The sequence below is a fragment of the Anomaloglossus baeobatrachus genome, chromosome 5 (genome assembly GCF_048569485.1).
Source record: "Anomaloglossus baeobatrachus isolate aAnoBae1 chromosome 5, aAnoBae1.hap1, whole genome shotgun sequence".
NCBI classification, from domain to species: domain Eukaryota; kingdom Metazoa; phylum Chordata; class Amphibia; order Anura; family Aromobatidae; genus Anomaloglossus; species Anomaloglossus baeobatrachus.
In genome coordinates, this window is record NC_134357.1 from 193,974,547 (window position 1) to 194,001,615 (window position 27,069).

A 27,069-nucleotide genomic window follows, 5' to 3' on the forward strand; every position below is an offset into this window, starting at 1 on the left:
GCGGCCGCCGGGCCCCTAACCTCCCGGGCCCGGTCGCGATCGCGACCGCTGCGACCGCGGTAGTTACGCCACTGATCATTACACACAGCAAAACCAAGATGGCAGCCCCCAGTGCTTCAGTAAAACTAGAATTAAATAAAAACTAAAACAGTGAGTTTAATTTTGTATTAAAAATGCTTGATTTCATAATCACTATTATTAATACAAAAATAAAAAACCGCGACACCCTACCTTTAAGCAATTTTGCACCTGACTTCAACCTTATGGTGCAGTCATAAGGTTTATGTTGGGGCAATTCCTGACAACCCTTCTCAGTAAACACATCACCAAAATCTTAGCGAGGATCCGGAAGACTAGAGGTAACCGCCGAAATACAGGTTCTTTACAATACGTGTTCCATTTAATTATGTCTTTGGTTTTCCAGTCAACAGAGGGCTTAAGTAATGCAAACCAGTTGAATCCTAGTACAATTTTTGCAATAAGTCTCTCAAAGACATAACAAGTTATGAGCTTCGAATGGAGTACCCCTATATGAAGTTCCAACCCCTGCACACGCTCAACAAACTACCCTGAGAAAGAGATCATGAATCAATGGCAAAAATCTGTACCGGATTAGATAACTCCTTCACCTCTAAAGGTACCGTCACACTAAGCGACGCTCCAGCGATCCCACCAGCAACCTGACCTGGCAGGGATTGCTGGAGCGTCGCTACATGGGTTGCTGGTGAGCTGTCAAACAGGCAGATCTCAACAGCAACCAGTGACCAGCCCCCAGCAACACATGGAAGCGATGCTGCGCTTGGACTAAGGTAAATATCGGGTAACCAACCCGATATTTACCTTGGTTACCAGCGCACACCGCTTAGCGCTGGCTCCCTGCACTTCTAGCCAGAGTACACATCGAGTTAATTACCCGATGTGTAGTCTGGCTATGTGAGCAGGGAGCCGCCACTGACAGCGTGAGAGCGGCGGACGCTGGTAACGAAGGTAAATATCGGGTAACCAAGGAAAGGGCTTCTTGGTTACCCGATATTTACATTGGTTACCAGCGTCCGCAGAAGCCGGCTCCCTGCTCACTGCACATTCAGTTGTTGCTCTTTCGCTGTCATACACAGCGATGTGTGCTTCACAGCGGGAGAGCAACAACTAAAAAATGGTCCAGGACATTCAGCAACAACCAGTGACCTCACAGCAGGGGCCAGGTTGTTGCTGGATGTCACACACAGCAACATCGCTAGCAAGTTGTGCCTCAGCAGCGATGTTGCTAGCGATGTTGCTTAGTGAGACGTGGCCTTAACCCAGAAGAATGTGCAAACTATTCATTAATGATGTTTGCCCCAGAACCAAAATCTATAAAAACTACAATAGGGACATCTAAGCCTCAATCTTAACCCTTGCGTGTTATAACCATTGAGACACCATAGTGAAGAAAATATGTAGGTTGGAATCCCCCAACCAACCTGGGTCTAAAAGATTTTCGACTGCTGTTTTTCCTTGGGCACAGAGGGGCAAGTACTGACAAAGTGTCCCTTTTTTCCACAGTAAGAAAACAAACTCCTACTCTTTTAAGAGTAGAGGAGTTTCTCCCCCATGGCACACCCCTCCAAGCTGCATGGGCTTGGGTGAGGCCTCTGGAGGTAATATCGGTACAGTAACCACCTCCCAAAGAGTCTTGGTGTTAAGGGACCTCTGCAGAAAACATTGATGAATACATATTACTACAGACATGGCCCACTCAAAAGAAGGAGGCGTTTCATACATTATCAATATAGTTGTTTCAGTAAGTGTCCATGGACCAGTGTCAGAATTCAGTGCAATAATCCTCTGCAGGCTAATTCCCCTGTTGCAGTGAATTGATTTTAAACTCAGCTAAAGATAATTTGTCTGGATCATCATAGATGAGCCCGAGTGCTGAGAAAAACCCATCCACCGACAAAAGAACCAGTGACTCAGAGGACAAAGAAAAAGCCCATGCTTGTGGGTCCCCATTCAAGAGCGAGATGACAATTCCCACCCGCTGTACCTCACTACCAGAGGAGTGGGGAGGAAGACGGAAGTACAACTTACATGCTTCTCTAAAAGCAACAAAACGGGTCTGCTCGCCCTAAAATCCCTCCAGGAGGGGCAGTTTGGGTTTGAATGATCCAGCGACCAGAACACATTATGCCAGTATGGTGGACTGCACTTGCAACCTCGTCAGGCCTACAGGGGTGTTTTGTGGTTAATAAAGTGGTGAAAGAGGGTGTTGTATTCTAAACATAGGATTGTTTCAGTGTTTGTGTTTATTTCTTTTCACTTACGGATTAGTAATGGGGAGTGTCTCATAGACACCTGCCATTACTAATCTAGGGCTTAGTGACAGCTGTGGGCTGACATTAATCTCTTATATTAACCCGATTGCTACCGTACAAGGCCAACCGGGAAGAGCCAGGTAAAGTGCCAGGTTTCTTGCATCTAATGGATGCGACAATCCCGGGCAGATGCTGGCTATTTTTAGGCTGGGTGGTGGCCCAATAACCATCGGTCTCCCCAGTCTGAGAATACCATCCCCTAGCTGTTGGGCTTTAACTTGGCTGGGTATCAAAATTGAGAGGGACTGCAAGCTGCTTTTTTAAATTATTTAGTTAAATATTTTTTTAATAAAAGCCGCATGCTGTTACTCCTATTTTGATACACAGCCAAGATAAGTGCATGGCTGAGGGCTGCAGCCTTTAGTCGTATGTTTTATCTGTGCTGGGTATCATAATATGGGGGGACCTTAATCCAAATGTTTTATTTATTTGTTTATTTTTATACCATCATAAATGCATCTAATGTCTGTGTTTGGAAGCATCAGACTCACTGTTACTCAGGGTGGGGGTATGTCTGATTGCAAACAATCAGACGCCAGTGGGCGGGGAATGCAGTGCATATACAATGAAGGCTATTTTGCGGCACCGGAAGTGAATGGGCGGCCGCCGGAGCAGTGTACAGCAGTGACGGAGCCTCGGTAAGTACAGCGTACCTGCTCCTATCCCCTTCTTCCTTCTACCAACATTTTTAATCGCCGGATTCTGGTCGCCATAGACTTATATCGGGATTGGAATTTTAAAAACCGGATCACTGGGATCTGCAGGTCCCAGTTATCTGCGAGTGCTCCCATCACTACTGCTGATGTGTCAACAGGGCCGGCTCCAGGTTTTTGTGGGCCCTGGACGAAAGAGTCTCAGTGGGCCCCATCCACACATAGACTTGCACAGATACATACACATACAGGCATACATACACATATATATTTAAAGAGAAATCCACAAAAACACATATAAATAGACATAAATCTTTACACAGTCATATACACTGACATACACCGATACACATCATACATGCACACACAGACACATTAGAGATATTTCTAATATTGGGAAGCCAGCAACAGCCTCATTCACATTCCCCACTTGTCTCCATCCAGCTCCTCCTGGGCATGTGTCTGTGCCACGCTGATTGGTGGCAGTCACAAACAGACATGGCCGCACATAGAGAACACTAACACTGCTGTATATACATCACAAGAGAGGCTGGGGACATACACATTACTGAGGGGCATACATATTACTGAGGAAAGGGGTATACAGCAATGGGGGGCAGTGGCTCTGGGGTGGGGGGACAAACAGCTCTGAGGTAGGGGGTTACATGCAGCTCTGGGGATATACAGCTTTGGGGTGGGGGGGGACATACAGTTCTGGGGGTATAATAGTATGCAGCAAGCATATTCCTCCATATAGTGTTATGAAGCCCCCATAGTCCTCCATATAGTATTATGTAGCCCCCATATGGCATTATGCAGCCCCCATATGGCACTATGCAACCCCCATATAACATTAAGCAGTCCCCATATAGCACAATGCAGACCCATATAGCATTAAGTACCCTCATGTAGTACACAACCCCTATATAGCACAGCGCAGACTCAGATAGGATTAGGCACTTTCATGTAGTATACAGTCCCTATATAGCACAGTACAGACCCAGATAGCATTAGGCACCTTCATGTAGTATAGAGCCCATATAGCACAGTACAGACCCAGATAGCATTAGGTACCTTCATGTAGTATACAGCCCCATATAGCACAGTACAGACCCAGATAGCATTAGGCACCCTCATGTAGTGCACACCCCCTATATAGTACAGTGCAGACCCAGATAGCATTATGCACCTTCATGTAGTATACAGCTCCATATAGCACAGTGCAGACCCAGATAGCATTAGGCACTTTCATGTAGTATACAGCCCCATATAGCACAGTACAGACCCAGATAGCATTAGGCACCCTCATGTAGTGCACAACCCCTATATAGTACAGTGCAGACCCAGATAGCATTATGCACCTTCATGTAGTATACAGCTCCATATAGCACAGTGCAGACCCAGATAGCATTAGGCACTTTCATGTAGTATACAGCCCCATATAGCACAGTGCAGACCCAGATAGCATTATGCACCTTCATGTAGTATACAGCTCCATATAGCACAGTGCAGACCCAGATAGCATTAGGCACCTTCATGTAGTATACAGCCCCATATAGCACAGTACAGATCCAGATAGCATTAGGCACCCTCATGTAGTGCACACCCCCTATATAGTACAGTGCAGACCCAGATAGCATTATGCACCTTCATGTAGTATACAGCTCCATATAGCACAGTAGAGACCCAGATAGCATTAGGCACCCTCATGTAGTGCACACCCCCTATATAGCATAGTGCAGACCCAGATAGCATTATGCACCTTCATGTAGTATACAGCTCCATATAGCACAGTGCAGACCCAGATAGCATTAGGCACCTTCATGTAGTATACAGCTCCATATAGCACAGTGCAGATGTGGCGCCCCTGACCTGGTCAGGCACCACTGAGTACTGCACCCATGCTGGGGACAGTACAATACAGGTAATCCAGAAGGCTGACTGGGGTGTGGAACACAGGCGCATAGTGATCAGGTCTCACACATGTACCCATGAGAGGACCCCTGGGGATCCCAGGAGGGGGCAAGCCTTCACCTTCACTGGAATAGTGGAGGGGGTAGAGCCTCCATCTCCTCTCAAGGGGTGTGGTGGAGAGTCTGGTTGCTAGGTGGCGTAGGCAAGAACAGGAGAGGAGGGGCAGTGAGTCAGTTAGAGCAGAACTCCATAGGGCTCAGTGAGGAGCAGACCTGTGGGGCTGTTGCTGTCTAACAGCGCCCGCGCAGTGGCTACAGACGGGGGAGAACGGTCAACTAGGAGTGCTGCCTGAAAGCCAGCTTCAGCTAGGGAGTGCAACGGAGTGGGAAGTAAGGAGACTGCTAGAGAGCACCAGGCCCAACCGGGCGGCAGATCCCGAAGCGGGGATAGATTCAACTTTCTTCTGCTAAACCTGCCGGTGTGGGGCTCTTAAAGCCCACACCACAACACTACAAAAGCCGCAGCCACGTAACCACAAGTTTGGGCCCATAGGTCATAGGAGGCAAGAGGCTGGAGTGGCCTGGTCCGGGGAACAAGCACACGGCAAACAACAAGGGGAGAGAGGCTGCAGCATCTTCCCTGGGTGACCCCCATAGGGACTCAAAGTCGGGGTCACCCCAAACCACGAAGGGCTAAGGAAGGCGAGTCAGTAGTCACCCTCATAAAGTCAGCCTGAAGGATATCTGGTTCCCACCTGGTTCATCTCAGCTACGCCCGGGTTACTCACCCTGCCACCTGAAGTGAGTAAAAACCCTGAAAGACATCCTGCCTGTGTGGTCATTCTGCGACTTGTGGTACTACAAACCTACACAGGGCCCTGGGGCTTGCCTCACTCTCAGGAGGCTACTACATCTAACTGCACACACCATCAGCCCCAGGCGACCCTCAACCTGCAGTGGCGGTCCCTACTGGCCGCAATACTGAGAGTGGCGTCACGATCAAAACAGAAGATTTCCTACCAGTGACGGAGATCCAGCAACGTGGAGTCCCTGAAGGTAACGCACCGACACCGACACAACACCTGCGGGGCTTCACATCTGGCGTCACGAACAGGATAAGGACTAGACCTGTTCAGACAGGTGACCATGTGCCTGGGCGGTCCGCTTGAAAAATTGGAAGCGCCGCCATATTGCCACCATGAAAAGCGCGCTGAAAAACAACAGCAGCCCGCGCTGGAAGAAGTTACCGCCCACGAAGAGGTGTGGCTACCCAGAGATCCTCTGCAGAGTTCTGACCTTGCTGATGAAGAAAGCGGAAGCGTCCAGAAACGGCGAGAGAGAAGGGAAGCCACAAACCTGCTGCTGCGGAGAGCAGAAATGGAATCCAGACACGGATACCCCGAACCAGGCTCTGCTGCCTGGTGGTGCCGGGAGCTTGCCCTCTTCTGTGATCAGCTGGAGGCCAGGATTATGCGACGGCTCTATGAGGAACGCAAGGAGCTTCTAGAGAAGGCTGCAGCGGTCCGGACCTATGAGGAGAGAGCCGCGCGGAGCCTGCCGGATCGAGCGGCGACGACGATTCAGACCCCGATGGGTGAGTCCGGTGTTGCCCCGGCTAGAACAGGAGCCCCGACCCTGGCTGCTGCGACCGCGGTCCCAGAGGAGGCGCCCGGTGCGGCGACGCTGAGTGAGGCCGCAGCCACGCTAGGTGCGGCCCGCCAAGCCCAGGCCGCTGCAGCGATGCCCCGCCTGTCCCGCAGGGCTCCGACCACCACGGCAGTGCTCATCCGTGCTGCAGGTGTGACGCTGACCCAGGCTGCCACCCTGCTGAACCCGGTCCGCCAAGACCCCAACGCAGCAGTGACGCTCGTCCGCGCCGCAAGTGATATGCTGAACCAGGCCGCAGCCCCGCCGGGTGCGGCCCGCCAAGCTCCGATCGCTGCAGCGACGTCCAGCCCAGCCTGCACAGAGCCCCCTGCAACAGCGACACTAATCCAGGCCGCCGCCATGCCAGGCGCGGCCCGCCAAGACCAGGCCGCCGCCATGCCAGGCGCGGCCCGCCAAGACCAGGCCGCCGCCATGCCAGGCGCGGCCCGCCAAGACCAGGCCGCCGCCATACAGGGCGCGGCCTGCCAAGAGATTGCATCACTATTTTCCCCGGCCTGCAAGGCCAGAGCAGACACCGCTCCCCAGTCCAGAGAGGTCCCTGCTAGGAAGACCCTGATAGGAGAGGACCCTGAATACTGGAAGCTGAAGGCTGACCTAGAGGCCCAGTTCCCACAGGAGATGGTGGATCGGTATCTGCTCCCTCCGCATACCCCCAAGGAGATTCAGGCAACCCCTGCAGCTGCGCCGGAGAGTCCACCACCTGGGCCAGCTGAAGAACACTCATCCCCAGCGCTGCCACAACCAGAGTGCAGCGAAGAACTAAGGGGGAGGGGAGGCCAGGAAGCAGAAGGGCTGACTCCGATGCCAACGGCAGCAGACCCCTACCCAGAGCCGGAGATGCTGCCCTATTCCCGCTGGGAGGAGGAAGACTTGACACCGTCAGCAGATGAAGATCAACCCAAAGACCTCACCTGGAAGCCCACAGGCATGAATCCAGCCCGCAAGACACGGCGCAGCAGAACACAGGTTGCTCCAGCACCACAATCCCCAGAGCAGAGAGAAGTCACGGTCAGAGACCTGGAGGAGAAAAGGTGCCTAAGAAGGTCCAAAGCCCAGGCCAGAGGACCCCTGTGTCATGGCGTAGTGGAAGATTTCAATCTGAGAAGTGGTTATGGATTCATTGTAGCCCCTGGCATCAAGGAGGGGATATTTGTTAACAGGAGAGATGTAAGCGCTCATCTGCCTAGAGGACACCCTGGCAGAAATCTAAAGATGGGAGACTCAGTTCAGTTCACCATGCATCAGGGCGAAAGGGGATTGTATGCCCTGGACGTAGCGCTATGTCCCAGCAAACCTTACAGCCATCCCATGCTACAAGAAAGACAAGAAAGACAAGAAAGACAAGAAAGACAAGAAAGACAAGAAAGACAAGAAAGAAAAGACAGAGATAAAGAACCAGATGTAGAAACAGACGAAGACCAAGAAAGGAAAGATAAAGAACCTACAGATGAAACAACCACAGACAAAGATCCTACAGATGAAACAACCACGGACGACGACGGAGAGCAAGAAAGTCACAGGTGCCGGTGCCCTACATGCCCACGCCCTGGTGAAACGGAGGAGTAGAGTAGAGAGAAGTAAAGAAATACAGCAAGTTACCAGTTAAAGTTTTGAAAAGTTTTGTTTTGCAACGTTTAAGCATGTGCCCACAAAAACTATTGTGAGAAAACCATAAACCTTAAGGCTATGAACTTGCTATAGCCACAAACTCTCGCAGTGTAAATAGTTACACCAGTGGCACCACCACCAGGGCCAGCCTGTTTAGGGGCTTGGCTCGTCTGCAACCAGGGGGGCCCGTCCGTAGAAAAGGGCCTTGGCTCACCTGCGACCAGAGAGCACGCCTGTTTATGGGGCCTTGGCTCACCACCACAAAGAGGGTACCTGGTCAGCACCAACTGTGGAGGCCGCCTCTGAATCCTGCCAGAAGAGGCTGACGGCGCGGATCCACCAGGCCAGGTATACCCTGAAACCACCAGCCCATGAAAGCCGCCTCTACATCCTGCCAGAAGTGGCTGAAGTCGCGGCCAACGGGAGAGGAAGATTGGAGGAAAGGTCTGGGGAAACGGATGGCCCAGACCTGGTCACCAACAGGACCGGTGACCTGCCTCCTGAGAGGGTTTTGGGTGGGTTAACGGACTTGTGGGTGGAGGGTGGTGATGTCTGATATCTGGTGGTTTTAAAAAAAAAAAAATGTTTTACATGTTTTAATGTTTATGCATTTTAAAATGTTGTCTTGCAGCCCGAGGACGTGCTGGTGATAACTAAGGGGGAATGTGGCGCCCCTGACCTGGTCAGGCACCACTGAGTACTGCACCCATGCTGGGGACAGTACAATACAGGTAATCCAGAAGGCTGACTGGGGTGTGGAACACAGGCGCATAGTGATCAGGTCTCACACATGTACCCATGAGAGGACCCCTGGGGATCCCAGGAGGGGGCAAGCCTTCACCTTCACTGGAATAGTGGAGGGGGTAGAGCCTCCATCTCCTCTCAAGGGGTGTGGTGGAGAGTCTGGTTGCTAGGTGGCGTAGGCAAGAACAGGAGAGGAGGGGCAGTGAGTCAGTTAGAGCAGAACTCCATAGGGCTCAGTGAGGAGCAGACCTGTGGGGCTGTTGCTGTCTAACAGCGCCCGCGCAGTGGCTACAGACGGGGGAGAACGGTCAACTAGGAGTGCTGCCTGAAAGCCAGCTTCAGCTAGGGAGTGCAACGGAGTGGGAAGTAAGGAGACTGCTAGAGAGCACCAGGCCCAACCGGGCGGCAGATCCCGAAGCGGGGATAGATTCAACTTTCTTCTGCTAAACCTGCCGGTGTGGGGCTCTTAAAGCCCACACCACAACACTACAAAAGCCGCAGCCACGTAACCACAAGTTTGGGCCTATAGGTCATAGGAGGCAAGAGGCTGGAGTGGCCTGGTCCGGGGAACAAGCACACGGCAAACAACAAGGGGAGAGAGGCTGCAGCATCTTCCCTGGGTGACCCCCATAGGGACTCAAAGTCGGGGTCACCCCAAACCACGAAGGGCTAAGGAAGGCGAGTCAGTAGTCACCCTCATAAAGTCAGCCTGAAGGATATCTGGTTCCCACCTGGTTCATCTCAGCTACGCCCGGGTTACTCACCCTGCCACCTGAAGTGAGTAAAAACCCTGAAAGACATCCTGCCTGTGTGGTCATTCTGCGACTTGTGGTACTACAAACCTACACAGGGCCCTGGGGCTTGCCTCACTCTCAGGAGGCTACTACATCTAACTGCACACACCATCAGCCCCAGGCGACCCTCAACCTGCAGTGGCGGTCCCTACTGGCCGCAATACTGAGAGTGGCGTCACGATCAAAACAGAAGATTTCCTACCAGTGACGGAGATCCAGCAACGTGGAGTCCCTGAAGGTAACGCACCGACACCGACACAACACCTGCGGGGCTTCACACAGACCCAGATAGCATTAGGCACCTTCATGTAGTATACAGCTCCATATAGCACAGTGCAGACCCAGATAGCATTAGGCACCTTCATGTAGTATACAGCCCCATATAGCACAGTACAAATCCAGATAGCATTAGGCACCCTCATGTAGTGCACACCCCCTATATAGTACAGTGCAGACCCAGATAGCATTATGCACCTTCATGTAGTATACAGCTCCATATAGCACAGTAGAGACCCAGATAGCATTAGGCACCCTCATGTAGTGCACACCCCCTATATAGCACAGTGCAGACCCAGATAGCATTATGCACCTTCATGTAGTATACAGCTCCATATAGCACAGTGCAGACCCAGATAGCATTAGGCACCTTCATGTAGTATACAGCTCCATATAGCACAGTGCAGACCCAGATAGCATTAGGCACCTTCATGTAGTATACAGCCCCATATAGCACAGTACAGACCCAGATAGCATTAGGCACCCTCATGTAGTGCACACCCCCTATATAGTACAGTACAGACCCAGATAGCATTATGCACCTTCATGTAGTATACAGATCCATATAGCACAGTACAGACCCAGATAGCATTAGGCACCCTCATGTAGTGCACACCCCCTATATAGTACAGTGCAGACCCAGATAGCATTATGCACCTTCATGTAGTATACAGCTCCATATAGCACAATACAGACCCAGATAGCATTAGGCACCTTCATGTAGTATACAGCCCCCATGGTCGTCTGGCAACAGTGATTAATACATACTCACTCCTCCTCGTTCCCCCGCTGCTCCGGTCTCCTCGGCGCGTCCAGTGCTGTCGCTCGCTCTGACCTCACAGCAGGCGCACAGTGTTGACGGCACCGCGCTCCGCTGCAGAGCTGTCAAAGCACCGACAGTCACAACGGGAAGAAGGATTAGAGAGGCAGCGCGCCGCTCCCTCCCTCATCATTGCTTTCAATTGTATCGGCAACTGCGTATGCCGATATAATTGAAAGCGTGAACCTTGGTGGGGGGGGCTGGTGATAGCACGGGCACCGGACCCCCCTGAGTAGTGGTACGCCACTCCTGCCACCGCGAGTGGACCCCCCCGGCAGCCCAGGGCCCCGGCATTTGACTGGGTTTGCTGGGTACTGGTGCCGGCCCTGTGTGTCAAAATGGATGTACAAAACAGACATGCAGATGACACACAAATGGAATATGGATGACACTACAGGGGAAATTTGAAATTTTTTCATACGTTCATCTGAACTCTGCCTTAAAGGGAATCTGTCACCAGGTTTTGCCACCTAAACTGAGAATAGCATGGTGTAGAGACAGAGACACTGATTCCAGCAATGTGTCACTTATTGGGCTGCTTAAGCTGGGTTCACACTAAACGACAGCGACAACGACGTCGCTGTTACGTCACCATTTTCTGTGACGTAACAGCGACCTTGTAAGTCGCTGTTATGATCGCTGCTTAGCTGTCAAACACAGCAGAAGCAGCGATCATAACGTCGCTGTGCTACATGTTCAGAGAGCAGGGAACCGCGCTTAGCGCTGGCTCCTTGCTCTCCTACAGTACACATCGGGTTAATTAACCCGATGTGTGCTGAAGCTACATGTCACAGTTCAGAGAGCAGGGAGCCACGCACACTGCTTAGCGCTGGCTCCTTGCTCTCCTTGCTACAGTATACATCGGGTTAATTACCCGATGCATACTGCAGCCACATGTCACAGTGCAGGAGCCGGCACTGAGCAAGAGCGGAGGCTGGTAACCAGCGTAAACATCGGGTAACCAGGGAAAGGTCTTCCCTTGGTTACCCGATGTTTACGCTGGTTACAGCTTACCGCAGCTGCCAGTGCCGGCTCCTGCTCGCTTCATTTCGCCGCTCTCTCGCTGTCACACACAGCGATGTGTGTGTCACAGCGGGAGAGTGACGACCAAAAAATGAAGCTGGACATTCAGCAACGACCGGCGACCTCACAGCAGGGGCCAGGTCGTTGCTGGATGTCACACACAGCGACAGCGACGGGACGTCGCTGCAACGTCACAGAAAATGGTGACGTAGCAGCGACGTCGTTGTCGTTGTCGCTGTGTGTGACACCAGCTTTAAGTGTAGTTTTGATAAAATCACTGTTTAATCAGTAGTATTCAAATTGTCTCTCCAGGAAAGGAGACAAACTCTAGCGCAGCGCCACCTATTGGAAGTGGCGATCCTAAAAGTCAAAAGTGGATTTTTAACAATCCTTTGCATATGACTTAAGCCTGCTTTATATGTTACGATTTCGCATACAATATCGTATGCAATCGTAACCGCCGCCATCGTATGTGCGGCACGTTCAATTTGTTGAATGTGCCGCACATACGATTAACCCCCGTCACACGTACTTACCTATCCATACGACCTCGATGTGGGTGGCGAACATCCCCTTCCTGGAGTGGGAGGGATGTTCGGCGTCACATCGATGTCACGTGGCAGCCGGCCAATAGAAGCGGAGGGGCGGAGATGAGCGGGACGTAAACATCCCGCCCACCTCTTTCCTTTCGCATTGCTGGCCGGGAGCCGCAGGACGCAGGTGAGATCTGTTCATCGTTCCCGGGGTGTCACACACTGCGATGTGCGCTACCCCGGGTACGATAAACAATTTGACGTTCAATTTATGAGGAATGAACGACGTACGTGCGATAAACGTATTACCGTTCATTCGCAATCGCACGTAGCTGTTACACACTACAATGTACCTTACGATGCTGGATATGCGTCACTTACGACGTGACCCCGCCGACACATCGTAAGATACATTGCAGCATGTAAAGCGGGCTTTAGGATTTATGCCAGATCAGAATCCCAATTTGCAGACACGGTGTTTCGGGGTGCTTGCCTCTCGTCAGTGCAAAGTATGGGGTGTCTGATCTGGCTCATGAGAAGCTATGTGGGGACCACGGGGGAACACTATTCTCCTTAGGCCGAAAACACACATCCGTTAAAACCACGTCCGTGTAAAACGGGACGTTTTTCGGGTCCGTTTTCCGTTTTTTAGGTCCGTTTTTATGGTATGTGTGGCCTGCGTGTGTATCCCATATGCTAGCCGTCTGTGCGTGTGAAATGTTCCGTGTGTGATGCACAATGTCGTTGATACATGTCGGCAGACAGCAGACAGAGTTGCGCGATGAGAATGAACTCGGGTGAACTTCACCCGACTTCATTGTCATGCCGCGGCTCTGTCTGTGTGCCGCGTACTGATTAGCGGTTACCCGTGAAGGACTCACCGGTGACTGCTAATCCCCTGAGTGACTGAATTGAGCAGCCCTCTCTCATACTCACCGTTCCCCGATCTCCGGCGCGGCGCTGCACGGCTGTTATAAAAACTCCGGCGGCTTTTACTATTTTGAAAAAGCCGGCCGCTCATTAATCAATCTCGTATTCCCTGATTTACCCGCCCACAGGCGCCTGTGATTGGTTGCAGTCACACCGGCCACCAAGCTGAGTGACAGCTGTGTCACTGCACCCAATCACAGCAGCCGGTGGGCGTGTCTATACTGTGCAGTAAAATAAATAAATAAATAATTAAAAAAAACGGCGTGCGGTCCCCCCCCCCATTTTAATACCAGCCAGATAAAGCCATACGGCTGAAGGCTGGTATTCTCAGGATGGGGAGCCCCACGTTATGGGGAGCCCCCTAGCCTAACAATATCAGTCAGCAGCCGCCCAGAATTGCCGCATACATTATATGCGACAGTTCTGGGACTGTACCCGGCTCTTCCCGATTTGCCCTGGTGCGTTGGCAAATCGGGGTAATAAGGAGTTAATGGCAGCCCATAGCTGCCACTAAATCCTAGATTAATCATGTCAGGCGTCTTCCCGAGATACCTTCCATCATTAATCTGTAAGTTACAGTTAAAAAACACACACACACGAAAAATCCTTTATTAGAAATAAAAAACACTAACAAAGTCCCTCATCACCAATTTATTAACCCCGACAATAGGTTAATAGCGGCCACCGCTGGATCCAGTGAGTTACCTGACTGACAGCAGCTGATCGCGCTACTCACCTCATTTGTTGCGTGGAGCTGACAGGAGCGGCGGTGTCTTCTGCAGCTTCGGTCACCTTCATGCAGCAGAGCTGGATGCGACGCTGGAGGTCTGTGGATTACGCCAGACATGGAGGGCTTTGTCGGGGTTAATAAATTGGTGATGAGGGACTTTGTTAGTGTTTTTTATATCTAATAAAGGATTTTTCGGGTGTGTGTGTTTTTTAACTGTAACTTACAGATTAATGATGGAAGGTATCTCGGGGAGACGCCTGACATGATTAATCTAGGATTTAGTGGCAGCTATGGGCTGCCATTAACTCCTTATTACCCCGATTTGCCAACGCACCAGGGCAAATCGGGAAGAGCCGGGTACAGTCCCAGAACTGTCGCATATAATGTATGCGGCAATTCTGGGCGGCTGCTGACTGATATTGTTAGGCTGGGGGGCTCCCCATAATGTGGAGCTCCCCATCCTGAGAATACCAGCCTTCAGCCGTATGGCTTTATCTGGCTGGTATTAAAATGGGGGGGGACCGCACGCCGTTTTTTTAAATTATTTATTTATTTTACTGCACAGTATAGACACGCCCACCGGCTGCTGTGATTGGGTGCAGTGACACAGCTGTTACTCAGCGTGGTGGGCGTGTGTGACTGCAACCAATCACAGGTGCCTGTGGGCGGGTAAAGCAGGGAATACGAGATTGATTAATGAGCGGCCGGCTTTTTCAAAATAGTAAAAGCTGACGGAGTTTTTATAACAGCCGTGCAGCGCCGCACCGGAGATCGGGGAACGGTGAGTATAAGAGAGGGGGGAAACTGACCGACAGACAGCGAGAGGGACAGATAAGACACAGAGACCGACCGACAGACATAGAGCGAGACCGACCGACGGACTGAGGGAGAGAACGAAACAGAAAAAGAAAAAAGACCGACATCACATGAAAAAAGCACAAAACGTACAGGGAGGAAACAGAGATGCGTCCGTGTCACTCGGACGTGCGCACAAACCCATTGACTTTCATTGGGTCAGTGCTGCGTGTTGCGTGCTGAAAACGAACATGCTTCCGTGCAAAACGGAGACACAAACGTAGCACGCACACGGACCCACGGACCTTAATGAAAAACGCACATGTGTCCTCAAACATTAAAGAACATTGGTGCACGTTTGGCCGTGTCTCCGGTATATACGGAAACGGACCAAACACGCACGTTTTCTACGGATGTGTGTTGCAGGCCTTAAGGAGATTTTGCAAGTATTCAGTAGTAGATTTTCATTAGAGGACTAATTGACCTGCTGTCAAATAGTCCAGCATATTCATGAGCTCTGTATTGATCTGCAGCAAAGAAAACACTGATTTTATCAAAATGACAGCAAACAGTTTAGTAAGGTTTTCACCTTTAGTCTACCTCAGGGTATGTTATCTTGCATATTAAATTATGTTATGCCATGTATCCTCGTGCGTTGGATGCCATACCCTTTGTTCTCCTCCCCACCAAATGCACATTTATACACTTGTTTATCTGTATTTACTTATGTGCTTTTTGAAATCTATCTATTAATGTTTCCAATTGTACATTTCTGCCTAAGGGCTCATGCGCACATTGCATTTTTTTGCGTTTCTGCAGCGTTTTAAGCTGCAGCGTCTCATTGTCAAATTTAATGCGTTCTGCTTCCCCAGCAAAGTCTATAAGAATCATGCAAAATCTGTGCGCACGATGCTTTTTTAAACACAGCGTTTTGATTGTCAAAAATTTGACAAATCCTCTGCGTTTAAAAAAGCAGCATGTCACTACTTTTGTCCATGTTGGCAGCGTTCTACACCCATTGAAATCAATGAGTTGTAGAAAAACGCTACCAAAATGCTAAGCAGTGCGTTTGCATTGCGTTATTTTTGCGATCCGCATGTTTTTTTGACATAACAAACGCAGGTCTTTCGGTCTCTCTCTCTCTGTCGGTCGGTCTCTCTCTCTGTCGGTCTTGTCTCTCTCTATCTCTCTCTCTCTCTCTGTCCATGTCGGTCTCTCCCTCCCACCCACTCTCTCATACTCACCGTTCCCTGATCACCGGCGCGGCGCTGTACGGCATTCACACTGTGGGGGCTTCTCCACTTTTGAAAATGCCGGCCGTTCATTATTCCATCTCGTATTCCCTGCTTCCCCCGCCCACCGGCGCCTATGATTGGTTGCAGTCAGACACGCCTCCACGCTGAGTGACAGCTGTCTCACTGCAACCAATCACAGCCGCCCGTGGGCGTGTCTATATCGAGCAGTAAAAAAAAAATAATTAAAAAAAACCAACGTGCGGTCCCCCCAATTTGGATACCAGCCAGTGTAAAGCCACACGGCTGAAGGCTGGTATTCTCAGGATGGGGAGCTCCACATTATGGGGAGCCCCCCAGCCTAACAATATCGGCCAGCAGCCACCCGGCATTGCCACATCCATTAGATGCGACAGTCCTGAGACTCTCTTCAGCTCATCCCGAATTGCCCTGGTGCAGTGGCAAACGGGGTAATAAGGAGTTAATGGCAGCAGCCCATAGCTGCCACTAAGTCCTAGATTAATCATGGCAGGCGTCTCCCCGAGATACCTTCCATGATTAACCTGTAAGTTAAAGAAAATAAACACATACATCCAAAAAATCCTTTATTTGCAATGAAAGACAAAAAAACACCCTCTTTCACCACTTTATTAATCCCCAAATACCCCTCAAGGTCCGACATAATCCACATGAGGTCCCACGACGCTTTCAGCTCTGCTACATGAAGCTGACAGCGAGCGGCCACAGACCACGACCGCTTTCTGTCAGCTCCACGCAGCAACTGAAGTGAGCCGCGCAATCAGCGATGACGTCACTGAGGTTACTCGCGGCCACCACTCTCAGGTGCAGGACTCCAGCTGTGGCCGCGGGTCACCTGAGTGACGGCACCACTAATCGCGCTGCTCACTTCAGTCACTCAGGGGATTTGTGGTCACAGGTGAGTCCTTCACGTGTGACCGAAAATCAGGCTGCTACACAAATAGAGAGCCGCGCGATGTCAGTGAAATCAGGAAAAGCTCTAACGTCACTGCTGCAGACTCCTGTGTCCTGGAACTGACCTCGAAGGTTCATCTGAGTTCATGACAGCATACAGAGACAGAGCCACGGGATGACAATGAAGTCGGGTGAAGTTCATCCGAGTTCATTCTCATTGCCCGACTCTGTCTGTGTCTGCTGTCAGCGGACATGTAGCAGAGCTGAATTGCCGGGGGACCGCACTGACAAAAATGCATCCAAAACGCATGTAAAATGCATGCAAAATGCATCCAAAATACATGCATTTTGGATGTATTCTTTTTGTCAATATGCAGCATCACGTCTGCCAGAGGGTGCATTTATTTCTGCACTGGTCAGGACGCAACATGCGCATGAGCCCTTTGTCATCCATGACCTGTTTAAAATTGTAGCACCCATGGTTGCCCTGCGTGCATATTCTTATATTCTTGTATGTTGTGCATATACCTTATTGCGTGCATGTATTGTATATACCTTGTTTGTTTTTTTTCTCATTTTCTAAGACTGATATTGTCTATTTATTTGTTAGATCATTTTGCCTTGACAAAGGCTCACAAGAGCTGAAACGGTGGAAAACTGACGGTTTGACTTTTTGCAGAAAGTACTAAAAAAATATTTTCTCACATTCCTACGTGTGCCAGAAAGATTTATTCCTTTTATATGTTTTTTTCTGAGTGCCAATCTCATATGGTCGCAGCGGAGCCCTATCTATTTGATTTGACAGTTCAGTAAGTGACACATCGCTGGAATCAGGGTCTCTGCCTCTATATTATCCTGCTCTCAGATGGGGTAGCAAAAACCTGGTGATTTATTTGCTAGGTTTATGGAAAGAGTTTTAGGGCAAAAGACACATACAGTATCATCTGATCACAAAGTGGTGACTCATGATGCTGCCAATATTCATTGTCTATAGGACTGACCGAGAGGTGAGTGAAGCACGTGGCTATATCTGTTAGTCCCATAGACATAAAAGATCAGCAGAGGGCAAGAGCGACACAGTGAGGAGACACTGAGGATTGAGATCCACAATCTTATAAGTAGTGGGGCCCCCAGTTATCACCTGTGGATACAGAATGAATGCATTTTGTGGACACTTCTGTAAGATTGGAGGAAGACCCTCTCAGATTATCTTTTGCCACCAGATGAAAAGTGACCAGTTTTTGCACTTATTTCATACCTGCAGCCCTCCTGAGTATTTGTTGTTTTGTTAAAGCCGACAAATGATCCCACAGATATTGGGCCTTTTCATTAGTGCTAATCTTCACAAGGGGATCCAGTGACCCACGCCCTCTTAGGCCTGCGCCACACATCCGTGCCTCCGGCACGTGTTTGTCATTTTTTACACGTACCGGCGGCACGGAGACATGTACAGCAATGCTACCCTATGGTAGCAGGCACACACACGTAAAACCACACGGAACGTGTGTCCGTGTGCGTTTGTACGTGTGTGCGATTTTCAAAGCGCTGACATGTCAGTGTTTTCTCCGGCAGCACGGGTGTTACACGGCCCGCACCCGTACCACACGGGTGTAGTGTGGATGCGGTCCCGTGTGACACGCGCCGGAGTAAACACACATGTCAGGGAAAAAAATAAAAAACATTAACTCACCTTCTCCAGCCCTCCTGTCTCTGCCGCTGCTGCCTCTTGCTGCCGACCGCCGCTCATTATTCTCATTGAATATTCACTTCACTGCCTGGCAGCAGCAGCAGCGGGGAGACGGCAGGGCTGGAGACCGAGGATCAGCACCACGGACAGCAGCGCGGACATCAGGAAGGACCAGGTGAGTATGATAATTACCGGTTCTACGTGTGCTATCGCGGATAGCACACGTAGAACACACGTGTCACGCACGTACCAGAGACACGTACTTACCTGCACGCAACACGCAGGGAAAATACGTGTCTCTCGGCACGTGCGTGAAATTCACGTGAGTGTGGCAGAGGCCTTAGAAAGATAATAAAATGTTTGTCTAACTAAAAACACCCCAATATGTCTGGATCCCATCCGCAGATTAAAAAAAAAAAAAAAAAAAGCAATACGCAGGGGAGCAGCCGTGATAAAATAAAAGCCCACACTGGCCACTTTTGACCTGGTGGCTGGTTGCCTTCAATTTGTGTCTCGTCAGATACCATGGAAAAGCCTGACAGACCCTATTATAAATCATCACGGGCATTTGACTGGTGTCTGTAGTGACACGGATCTAGCACAGCATTGAGGTTCCCATACACAACTAAAACTACACTGTGAACGTGGTATTAATCTGGGAATTAGGGGATGTGAAGTCAGACGTAGACGCCTTCAGGAGACACATGATTACCAATAGATCAGTTTATCCAGAAGGCTTAAAGAAAGCTGCAAATGTCAAGACTTTTCTTTAAATTTGTGCAAATGATATTATTTGGGGCTTTCCCTCGTGTTTGTATTCTGTCACTTTTTTTCTTGTTTGCTGTCTTCAGAGTTCAGTGACTTTTTGATTGCGTGTGTGCCTGGATTCATGGGACATGCACTTAGAGAACAGGAGACATCCATTTTAGGTTTACAGCATGATGGGGGTCCTCCACCCTGAGGATGTCTTTTATTCTGGTCCCCTCTATACTATTAGTTATTCTTAGAATATATGAGGCTTTTGTAATTGTGGATTGATGTTATATTGTATTATCATATATTAGGCATTTGCTATATTTTACTTTGCCCGTTCTTTCCATCCTTAGGCCATTGGTGCAGTTCTTAGATGTGAGCAGAGGCCAGCATGATGTCATTTCTGCGGATGTCCCACCAGTCTCTGCTGTGATTACCAAGGCAGAATGACTGGGGCACTCCATCTCTAAGGAGTATGTGATCTCAGGAGATGTGTACCCAACAGCTGTAGGACACCGCTCCTCCCAGGTGAAGCCTCTTCAGGTATAAGCCGCCAGAGTCTTGCGGTTGTTTTTGCAGAACCACCTGCTTTTTTTCTAGACTTTACAATTAGCAGAAGGAGCACAAATAATGACGTCACTTATTTTAGCCGCCTCAAGGTTTCCAGACCCTAAAGTTAGAAGAGGTGACATGGGCAGGACATTTCCACTGTAGAGGCCTTTTACATTCCCGTGCATTATATTCACTACTTATTTCGCTTTTCCAGGTGGGCTCCAGGCCAAATCTGAATGCATTGGTCACATATCCAAGCAGGAGTGCTTGACAGTTTGTAGTAAAGGAGGGATCCAATGGCCTCCAGCTTGTTTTTTTCTCCCCTGGTGTCCTAGGTGAGGAGACACGTTGTGGTGAGCTGCATTAAGGCTGTGTCCACGTTGCTTTTTACCTGCTTTTTTTGCTGCTTTTTCAACTGCAGCGTTTAATGTCAAAATGGTTGTGTTCTGCTTTTCAAGCAAAGTCTATGGGAATTTGGGTTTCTTGTCCGCACATTGCTGTTCAAACTGCAGCCTTTTTGTGGCAGAACTTTGGTCAAAAACTCAGCTTTGCAGTTCAAAACGCAAATGGCAAAAACTATCGACATGTCAATTGTTTTTGCCATTTGAGTTTTGAACTGCAAAGCAGAGTTTTTGCCCAAATTTCTGCCACAAAAAGGCAGCAGTTTGAACAGCAAAGTGCGGACAAGAAACCCAAATTCCCATAGACTTTGCTTGAATAGAAGAACACATCCATTTTGACATTAAACGCTGCAGTTGAAAAAGCAGCAAAAAAAAGCAAAAGCAACGTGGACACATAGCCTTACCATTGCTTATCTGACGTGTACAGCTCAGAGGAACAAGTAGCAGCTCTGTAAGCCTGCAGTCTACACACAGGCCTCACGGTGTCGCTGTACCTGACTAGGACCACTCTTCATGCACAATCAGAACTCTATGGTGAGGTGAAAGGTCTACCGGAAGTGGTGGATGCACATGGAGCGCTGAGTGGCAGATCACGTGTGGCGGAGAGGACGGACGGAGAGGATGAAGGAGCAGTTCAGGGAAACCGATGTGGCGAAGAAGATGTGAGTGACCGTGTGTGGCGACAGCTGCTCTGCTGCATGGCGTCACGAGTGGGCACTGAGCCCAAGACACGGCCGCCTCTCACAACACTTTGGCAGCCTGCGGTTCTAGTTGCTGTACAATGACACTCTCGGCATGCTGCGACTTGCAGTACCAATCTTATATTGTTGCTGGTCAGACCTTACTGACAGCTTATTGTGTGATGAGTATTTGGTACCGTGTTGATTGTCAGCAAACTTTCATAATCGAGAGAAAAGTTTTCAATGTGTCTCTTACATCATAGTACCTCTGTCCATGTGCCCAGTCATTAAAGGGGTTATTCCATCATGGCCCTCTGTCCAGTCATTTAAAGGGGTTGTTATCTCATCATGGCACCTCTGCCCAGTCATTAAAGGGGTTGTTATTATCCCATCATGGCACCTCTGCCCAGTCATTAAAGGGGTTGTTATTATCCCATCATGGCACCTCTGCCCAGTCATTAAAGGGGTTGTTATTATCCCATCATGGCACCTCTGTCCAGTCATTAAAGGGGTTGTTATTATCCCATCATGGCACCTCTGCCCAGTCATTAAAGGGGTTGTTATTATCCCATCATGGCACCTCTGCCCAGTCATTAAAGGGGTTGTTATTATCCCATCATGGCACCTCTGCCCAGTCATTAAAGGGGTTGTTATTATCCCATCATGGCACCTCTGCCCAGTCATTAAAGGGGTTGTTATCCCATCATGGCACCTCTGTCCAATCATGGGTTGTTATTATCCCATCATGGCACCTCTGTCCAGTCATTTAAAAGGGTTGTTGTTATACCATCATGGCACCTCTGCCCAGTCATTTAAAAGGGTTGTTGTTATACCATCATGGCACCTCTGCCCAGTCATTTAAAGGGGTTGTTGTTATACCATCATGGCACCTCTGCCCAGTCATTTAAAAGGGTTGTTGTTATACCATCATGGCACCTCTGTCCAGTCATTTAAAGGGGTTGTTGTTATACCATCATGGCACCTCTGTCCAGTCATTTAAAGGGGTTGTTGTTATACCATCATGGCACCTCTGCCCAGTCATTTAAAGGGGTTGTTGTTATACCATCATGGCACCTCTGCCCAGTCATTTAAAGGGGTTGTTGTTATACCATCATGGCACCTCTGCCCAGTCATTTAAAGGGGTTGTTGTTATTCCATCATGGCACCTCTGCCCAGTCATTTAAAGGGGTGGTTGTTATACCATCATGGCACCTCTGCCCAGTCATTTAAAGGGGTGGTTGTTATACCATCATGGCACCTCTGCCCAGTCATTTAAAGGGGTGGTTGTTATACCATCATGGCACCTCTGCCCAGTCATTTAAAGGGGTGGTTGTTATACCATCATGGCACCTCTGCCCAGTCATTTAAAGGGGTGGTTGTTATACCATCTTGGCACCTCTGCCCAGTCATTTAAAGGGAAGGTGCTGTAAAAAAAATAAAACCCTGAAAAATGTAAAGTAATAATGTTTTGTTTAAATATTTGTTTTTAATTGAGCTAAATATAAAAACTAATTTAAAAAGTTTGATATTTTCCACTCTTAATCACTAGGGGGAGCAGCTGCTGAAAACCTAGTGTACAACTGCAGTAAGGGTATGTGCGCACGTGTGCGTATTACATGCCGTTACGCTGCGTTCTGCACCGCAGCGTAACTGCATGCGTCCTGCGTCCCCTGCACAGTCTATGGAGATTGTGCAGGAGCCGTGTGCACGTGGCATGTTAGAACGCAGCGATTTGGCTGCTTGCCGAATCACTGCGTTCTAAGAAGTGACATGTCACTTCTTTCGTGCGTTCTGCATGCTGTCTATAGGGAGAGGCAGCATGCAGAGCGCACGAATCTTTTCAGCTGCGCTCTGAAGCGCACATTTTCGGTGCGGTGCAGAGCGCACACGTGCGCACATAGCCTTTAAGTGGGCAGAATCTGCTCTCCTGTGTGATGTCGCCTCCTCTCCCGGGTGTTTGCAGAAGGATAAGGGAGGATGAAATTTAGAATCACAGTGCGGAGCCATTTTGCTGATGACTACGAAGTGATCCTGAACTGTGGAAAGTGCTCCACTGTATAACGTGCTCCCCCATATTGCTGTGCCCCCTCTGATCCCAGCAGCTCCTTCTGTCAACGCTCTGCTCGCGCTGAGCACAGAGCGCTGACAAGAGGAACTGCCTGGTGCGGAGGTCTGCGGTGAGTACATGCTGCGTGGAGCAGTGATCTGCACTTGAGCCTAGTATTGTACTATAGATGGCAGGCTGCGATCACCACTCCCGGGTGCCAGTACTCACTTTGGATCTCCAATCCTGGCAGCGCCTCCTATCACCACTCTGTGGTCTGAGCGCTGACAGGAGGAGCTGCTGAGACACCAGGCTGACAGGAAAACTGCTCTGAGCGGAGGTCCGAGGTGGATACATGCAGCTTGAAGCGGTGATCGCAGCCTGACCTCATTAGTACAATACCAGGATCAAGCTGCAGATTGTCGCCGCCACCACCATGCTCAGGGGAAAAGTGGAGGGCTCAGACAATATACCTTGTGGGCTCCACAGAGATGGTCTCCTCCCAGAGCGGTGATCTGGACAGCCCAGGGGAACAGCCCAGGTCACAGCAAGGAGCTTGCTACAGTGCAGGAGATAGGATCGGATGCCAACTATTATCTCTCTGTGCAGGAGCTTCCGTATTTGTGGTGTGTGACTGTCATTACACACCGCAAATCCAAGATGGCAGCAACCAGTGTTTGGGTAAAAATATAATTAAATCAAAACTAAATAAACAATTTTGTATTTAAATAAAAAATTGATTCCATAATCAGTAATTATTAGTACAAAATTACAGTTGCAGCAGCTTCCCTTTAAAGATGTTATCCCATCATGGCACTTCTGCCCAGCCCATAAACCACATGTACCGTTGGAGACCCCCATCTTTGGCTGAGAGACTTGATGTGTCACATGGAAGCCATTCCTTTCTGCATGGTACTCTTTGCTGGCTGCTGCGGTGTTCTGCAGCAGGTTTTTTGTTTTTCCACTATGTCATGCTGAGACTTCCAGCACACAGAAGGACCCAGTGTAAGGCCCTCTTCACACGTCCGTGAAACACATGCCGTGTTTGGTCCGTTTCCGTATGTACAGGAGACACGGACACACGTGCTCCAATGTTATTTAATGTTTGTAGTTACACGTGCGTTATTCTGTACGGTGCGTGTCCGTGTGCATGAAACGTATGTGTATCCGTATTGCACGGATGCATGTCTGTTTTCTGCACGGAACACGCACCCAATGAAAGTCTAAGGGTCCGTGAGCACATGTACGTGACACGGATGCATCTCCGTGTGCTCCGTGTATATTTTGTGCTTTTTTTCTAGCGATGTCGGTCTTCTTTTTTTTTTTTTTTTTCTGTGTATGTCAGTCAATCTCCCTCAGTCCGTCGGTCGGTCTCTCTCTGTCGGTCGGTCTCTCTCTGTCGGTCGGTCTCTCTCTGTCGGTCGGTCTCTCTCTGTCGGTCGGTCTCTCTCTGTCGGTCGGTCTCTCTCTGTCGGTCGGTCTCTCTCTGTCGGTCGGTCTCTCTCTGTCGGTCGGTCTCTCTCTGTCGGTCGGTCTCTCTCTGTCGGTCGGTCTCTCTCTCTCTGTCGGTCGGTCTCTCTCTCTCTCTGTCGGTCGGTCTCTCTCTCTCTCTGTCGGTCGGTCTCTCTCTCTCTCTGTCGGTCGGTCTCTCTCTCTCTCTGTCGGTCGGTCTCTCTCTCTGTCGGTCGGTCTCTCTCTCTCTCTGTCGGTCGGTCTCTCTCTCTCTCTGTCGGTCGGTCTCTCTCTCTCTCTGTCGGTCGGTCTCTCTCTCTCTCTGTCGGTCGGTCTCTCTCTCTCTCTGTCGGTCGGTCTCTCTCTCTCTCTGTCGGTCGGTCTCTCTCTCTCTCTGTCGGTCGGTCTCTCTCTCTCTCTGTCGGTCGGTCTCTCTCTCTCTCTGTCGGTCGGTCTCTCTCTCTCTCTGTCGGTCGGTCTCTCTCTGTCTTGTATGCACATCTGTCTGTCGGTCAGTCTTCCCCCCCCCCCCCCCCCCCCCCCCCACCCTCTCTCATACTCACCGTTCCCCGATCTCCGGCACTGCACAGCTGTTAAAAAAAAATAAAAACTCCGGCGGCTTTTACTATTTTGAAAAAGCCGGCCGCTCATTGATCAATCTAGTAGTATTCTCTGCTTTCCCCGCCCACCGGCGCCTATGATTGGTTGCAGTGAGACATGCCCCCACGCTGAGTGACAGCTGTCTCACTGCAACGAATCACAGCAGCCTGTGGGCAGGTCTATACTGTGCAGTAAAATAAATAATAATTTAAAAAACCAGCATGCGGTCCCCCCCCCATTTTTTATACCAGCCAAGATAAAGCCATACGGCAGAAGGATTGTATTCTCAGGATGGGGAGCCCCACGTTATGGGGAGCCCCCCAGCCTAACAATATCAGCCAGCAGCCGCCCGGAATAGCCGCATCCATTAGATGCGACAGTTCTGGGACTCTACCCGGCTCTTCCCGATTTGCCCTGGTGCGTTGGCAATCGGGGTAATAAGGAGTTAATGGCAGCAGCCCATGGCTGCCTTTAAGTCCTAGATTAATCATTGCAGGCGTCTATGAGACACCCCCAATGATTAACCTGTAATTTAAAGTTAATAAACACACACAGTGAAAAAATCCTTTATTTGCAATAATAAACACTAACAAATACCCTCGTTCACCAGTTTATTAAGCCCCAAAAACCCATCCATGTCCGGCGTAATCCACGGAGGTCCCGCGTTGCTTCCAGCTCTGCTACATGAAGGTGACAGGAGCGGCAGAAGAACACCGCCGCTCCTGTCAGCTCCACACAGCAACTGAGGTGAGAAGCGCGATCAGCGATGATGTCACTCAGGTTACTCGCGGCCATTGCTGGATCCTCCAACTGACAGCAAGTCGCCCGGGTGACAGCGATGAAGTCACAGGTGAGTTGCGGTCTTGGGTGGAGGATCCAGCTCGCCGCGGGTAGCCTGAGTGACGGCAGCGCTAATCGAGCTGCTCACTTCAGTCACTCAGGGGATTAGCGGTCACTGGTGAGTCCTTCACGGGTGACTGCTAATCAGTATGTGACACAGACAGAGCCGCGGTATGACAATGAAGTCAGGTACAGTTCACCCAAGTTCATTCTGATCGCGCGACGCTGTCTATCTGCTGTCAGTGGGTATGTATCAACCACATTGTGCATCACACATGGAACATTTCACACGCGCAACACACAGACATGTAACTTACGTATCTCACGCACACACGGACATTCAACACGCACACACGGCTAGCCTAAGCCATTCACACGGATGCCACATGTACCATAAAAACGGAACACGGACCCGAAAAACGGACCGTAACACGTGCGTGTTTTTCACAGACGTGTGAAGGGGGCCTAATACAGGGTGACTATTACTTGTATGGTCACTTGCAGCTTCCCCCCCAGCACAGGTATGGGATCCCCAGTGATTTCAGCTGCTGGCCAGCTCATTCTCATTTCTAAGGTTATTCCCTATATTATAATGTATGACCTATGTAAGAGAGAGATGATGCGTTGCAGTTCGGAGATTGGGGCTCTGACTTGCCCCGGTGGAGTGGAGCTACCCTCGATTTTCTGCAGTCCCATAGAGATGAAGTTCTGCATGTGCATCCGGCGGGATGTTAGAGCCCCATTCTCGGGATCTGTGTGGCTTCCGCTGGTATATTCCTTTTGATCCTCACTCACACGTCCTTTTCTCAGGTTACCCTTCTAGTGCTTTTCGCGGATAGTACATGTATCTATGATCTGTGGCTGCTCATGGCCGTTCTTAGTTTGCAATTCACCATGGCACTTTTTATTGCTCTTTAATTCAGTTTAAGAGAAGTGACCCTTCTCCAGTCTACGGGAATGCTTTAGGTAGCCAAACAAACGTTTTGGCCCTCCCAGATCTTGTTCATTGTGTTGTTACGGAATACCATTGTGTTAAATTGATGAAACTCTATAAAAT

General features: G+C 49.8%; 1 protein-coding gene across 2 annotated transcripts in view; it reads left to right on the forward strand.

The window, feature by feature from the left end:
* Positions 1-20,953: 20,953 nt before the first annotated feature.
* Positions 20,954-27,069, forward strand: part of POLR3A (RNA polymerase III subunit A) — a 317,895-nt gene continuing 311,779 nt past the window's right edge. For both annotated transcript variants that reach the window (XM_075349070.1, XM_075349071.1), the window contains exon 1: positions 20,954-21,058. In XM_075349070.1, the coding sequence (XP_075205185.1) occupies positions 21,018-21,058 (41 nt within the window). In that variant the 5' untranslated portion in view covers positions 20,954-21,017. The remainder of the gene's footprint in view (positions 21,059-27,069) is intronic.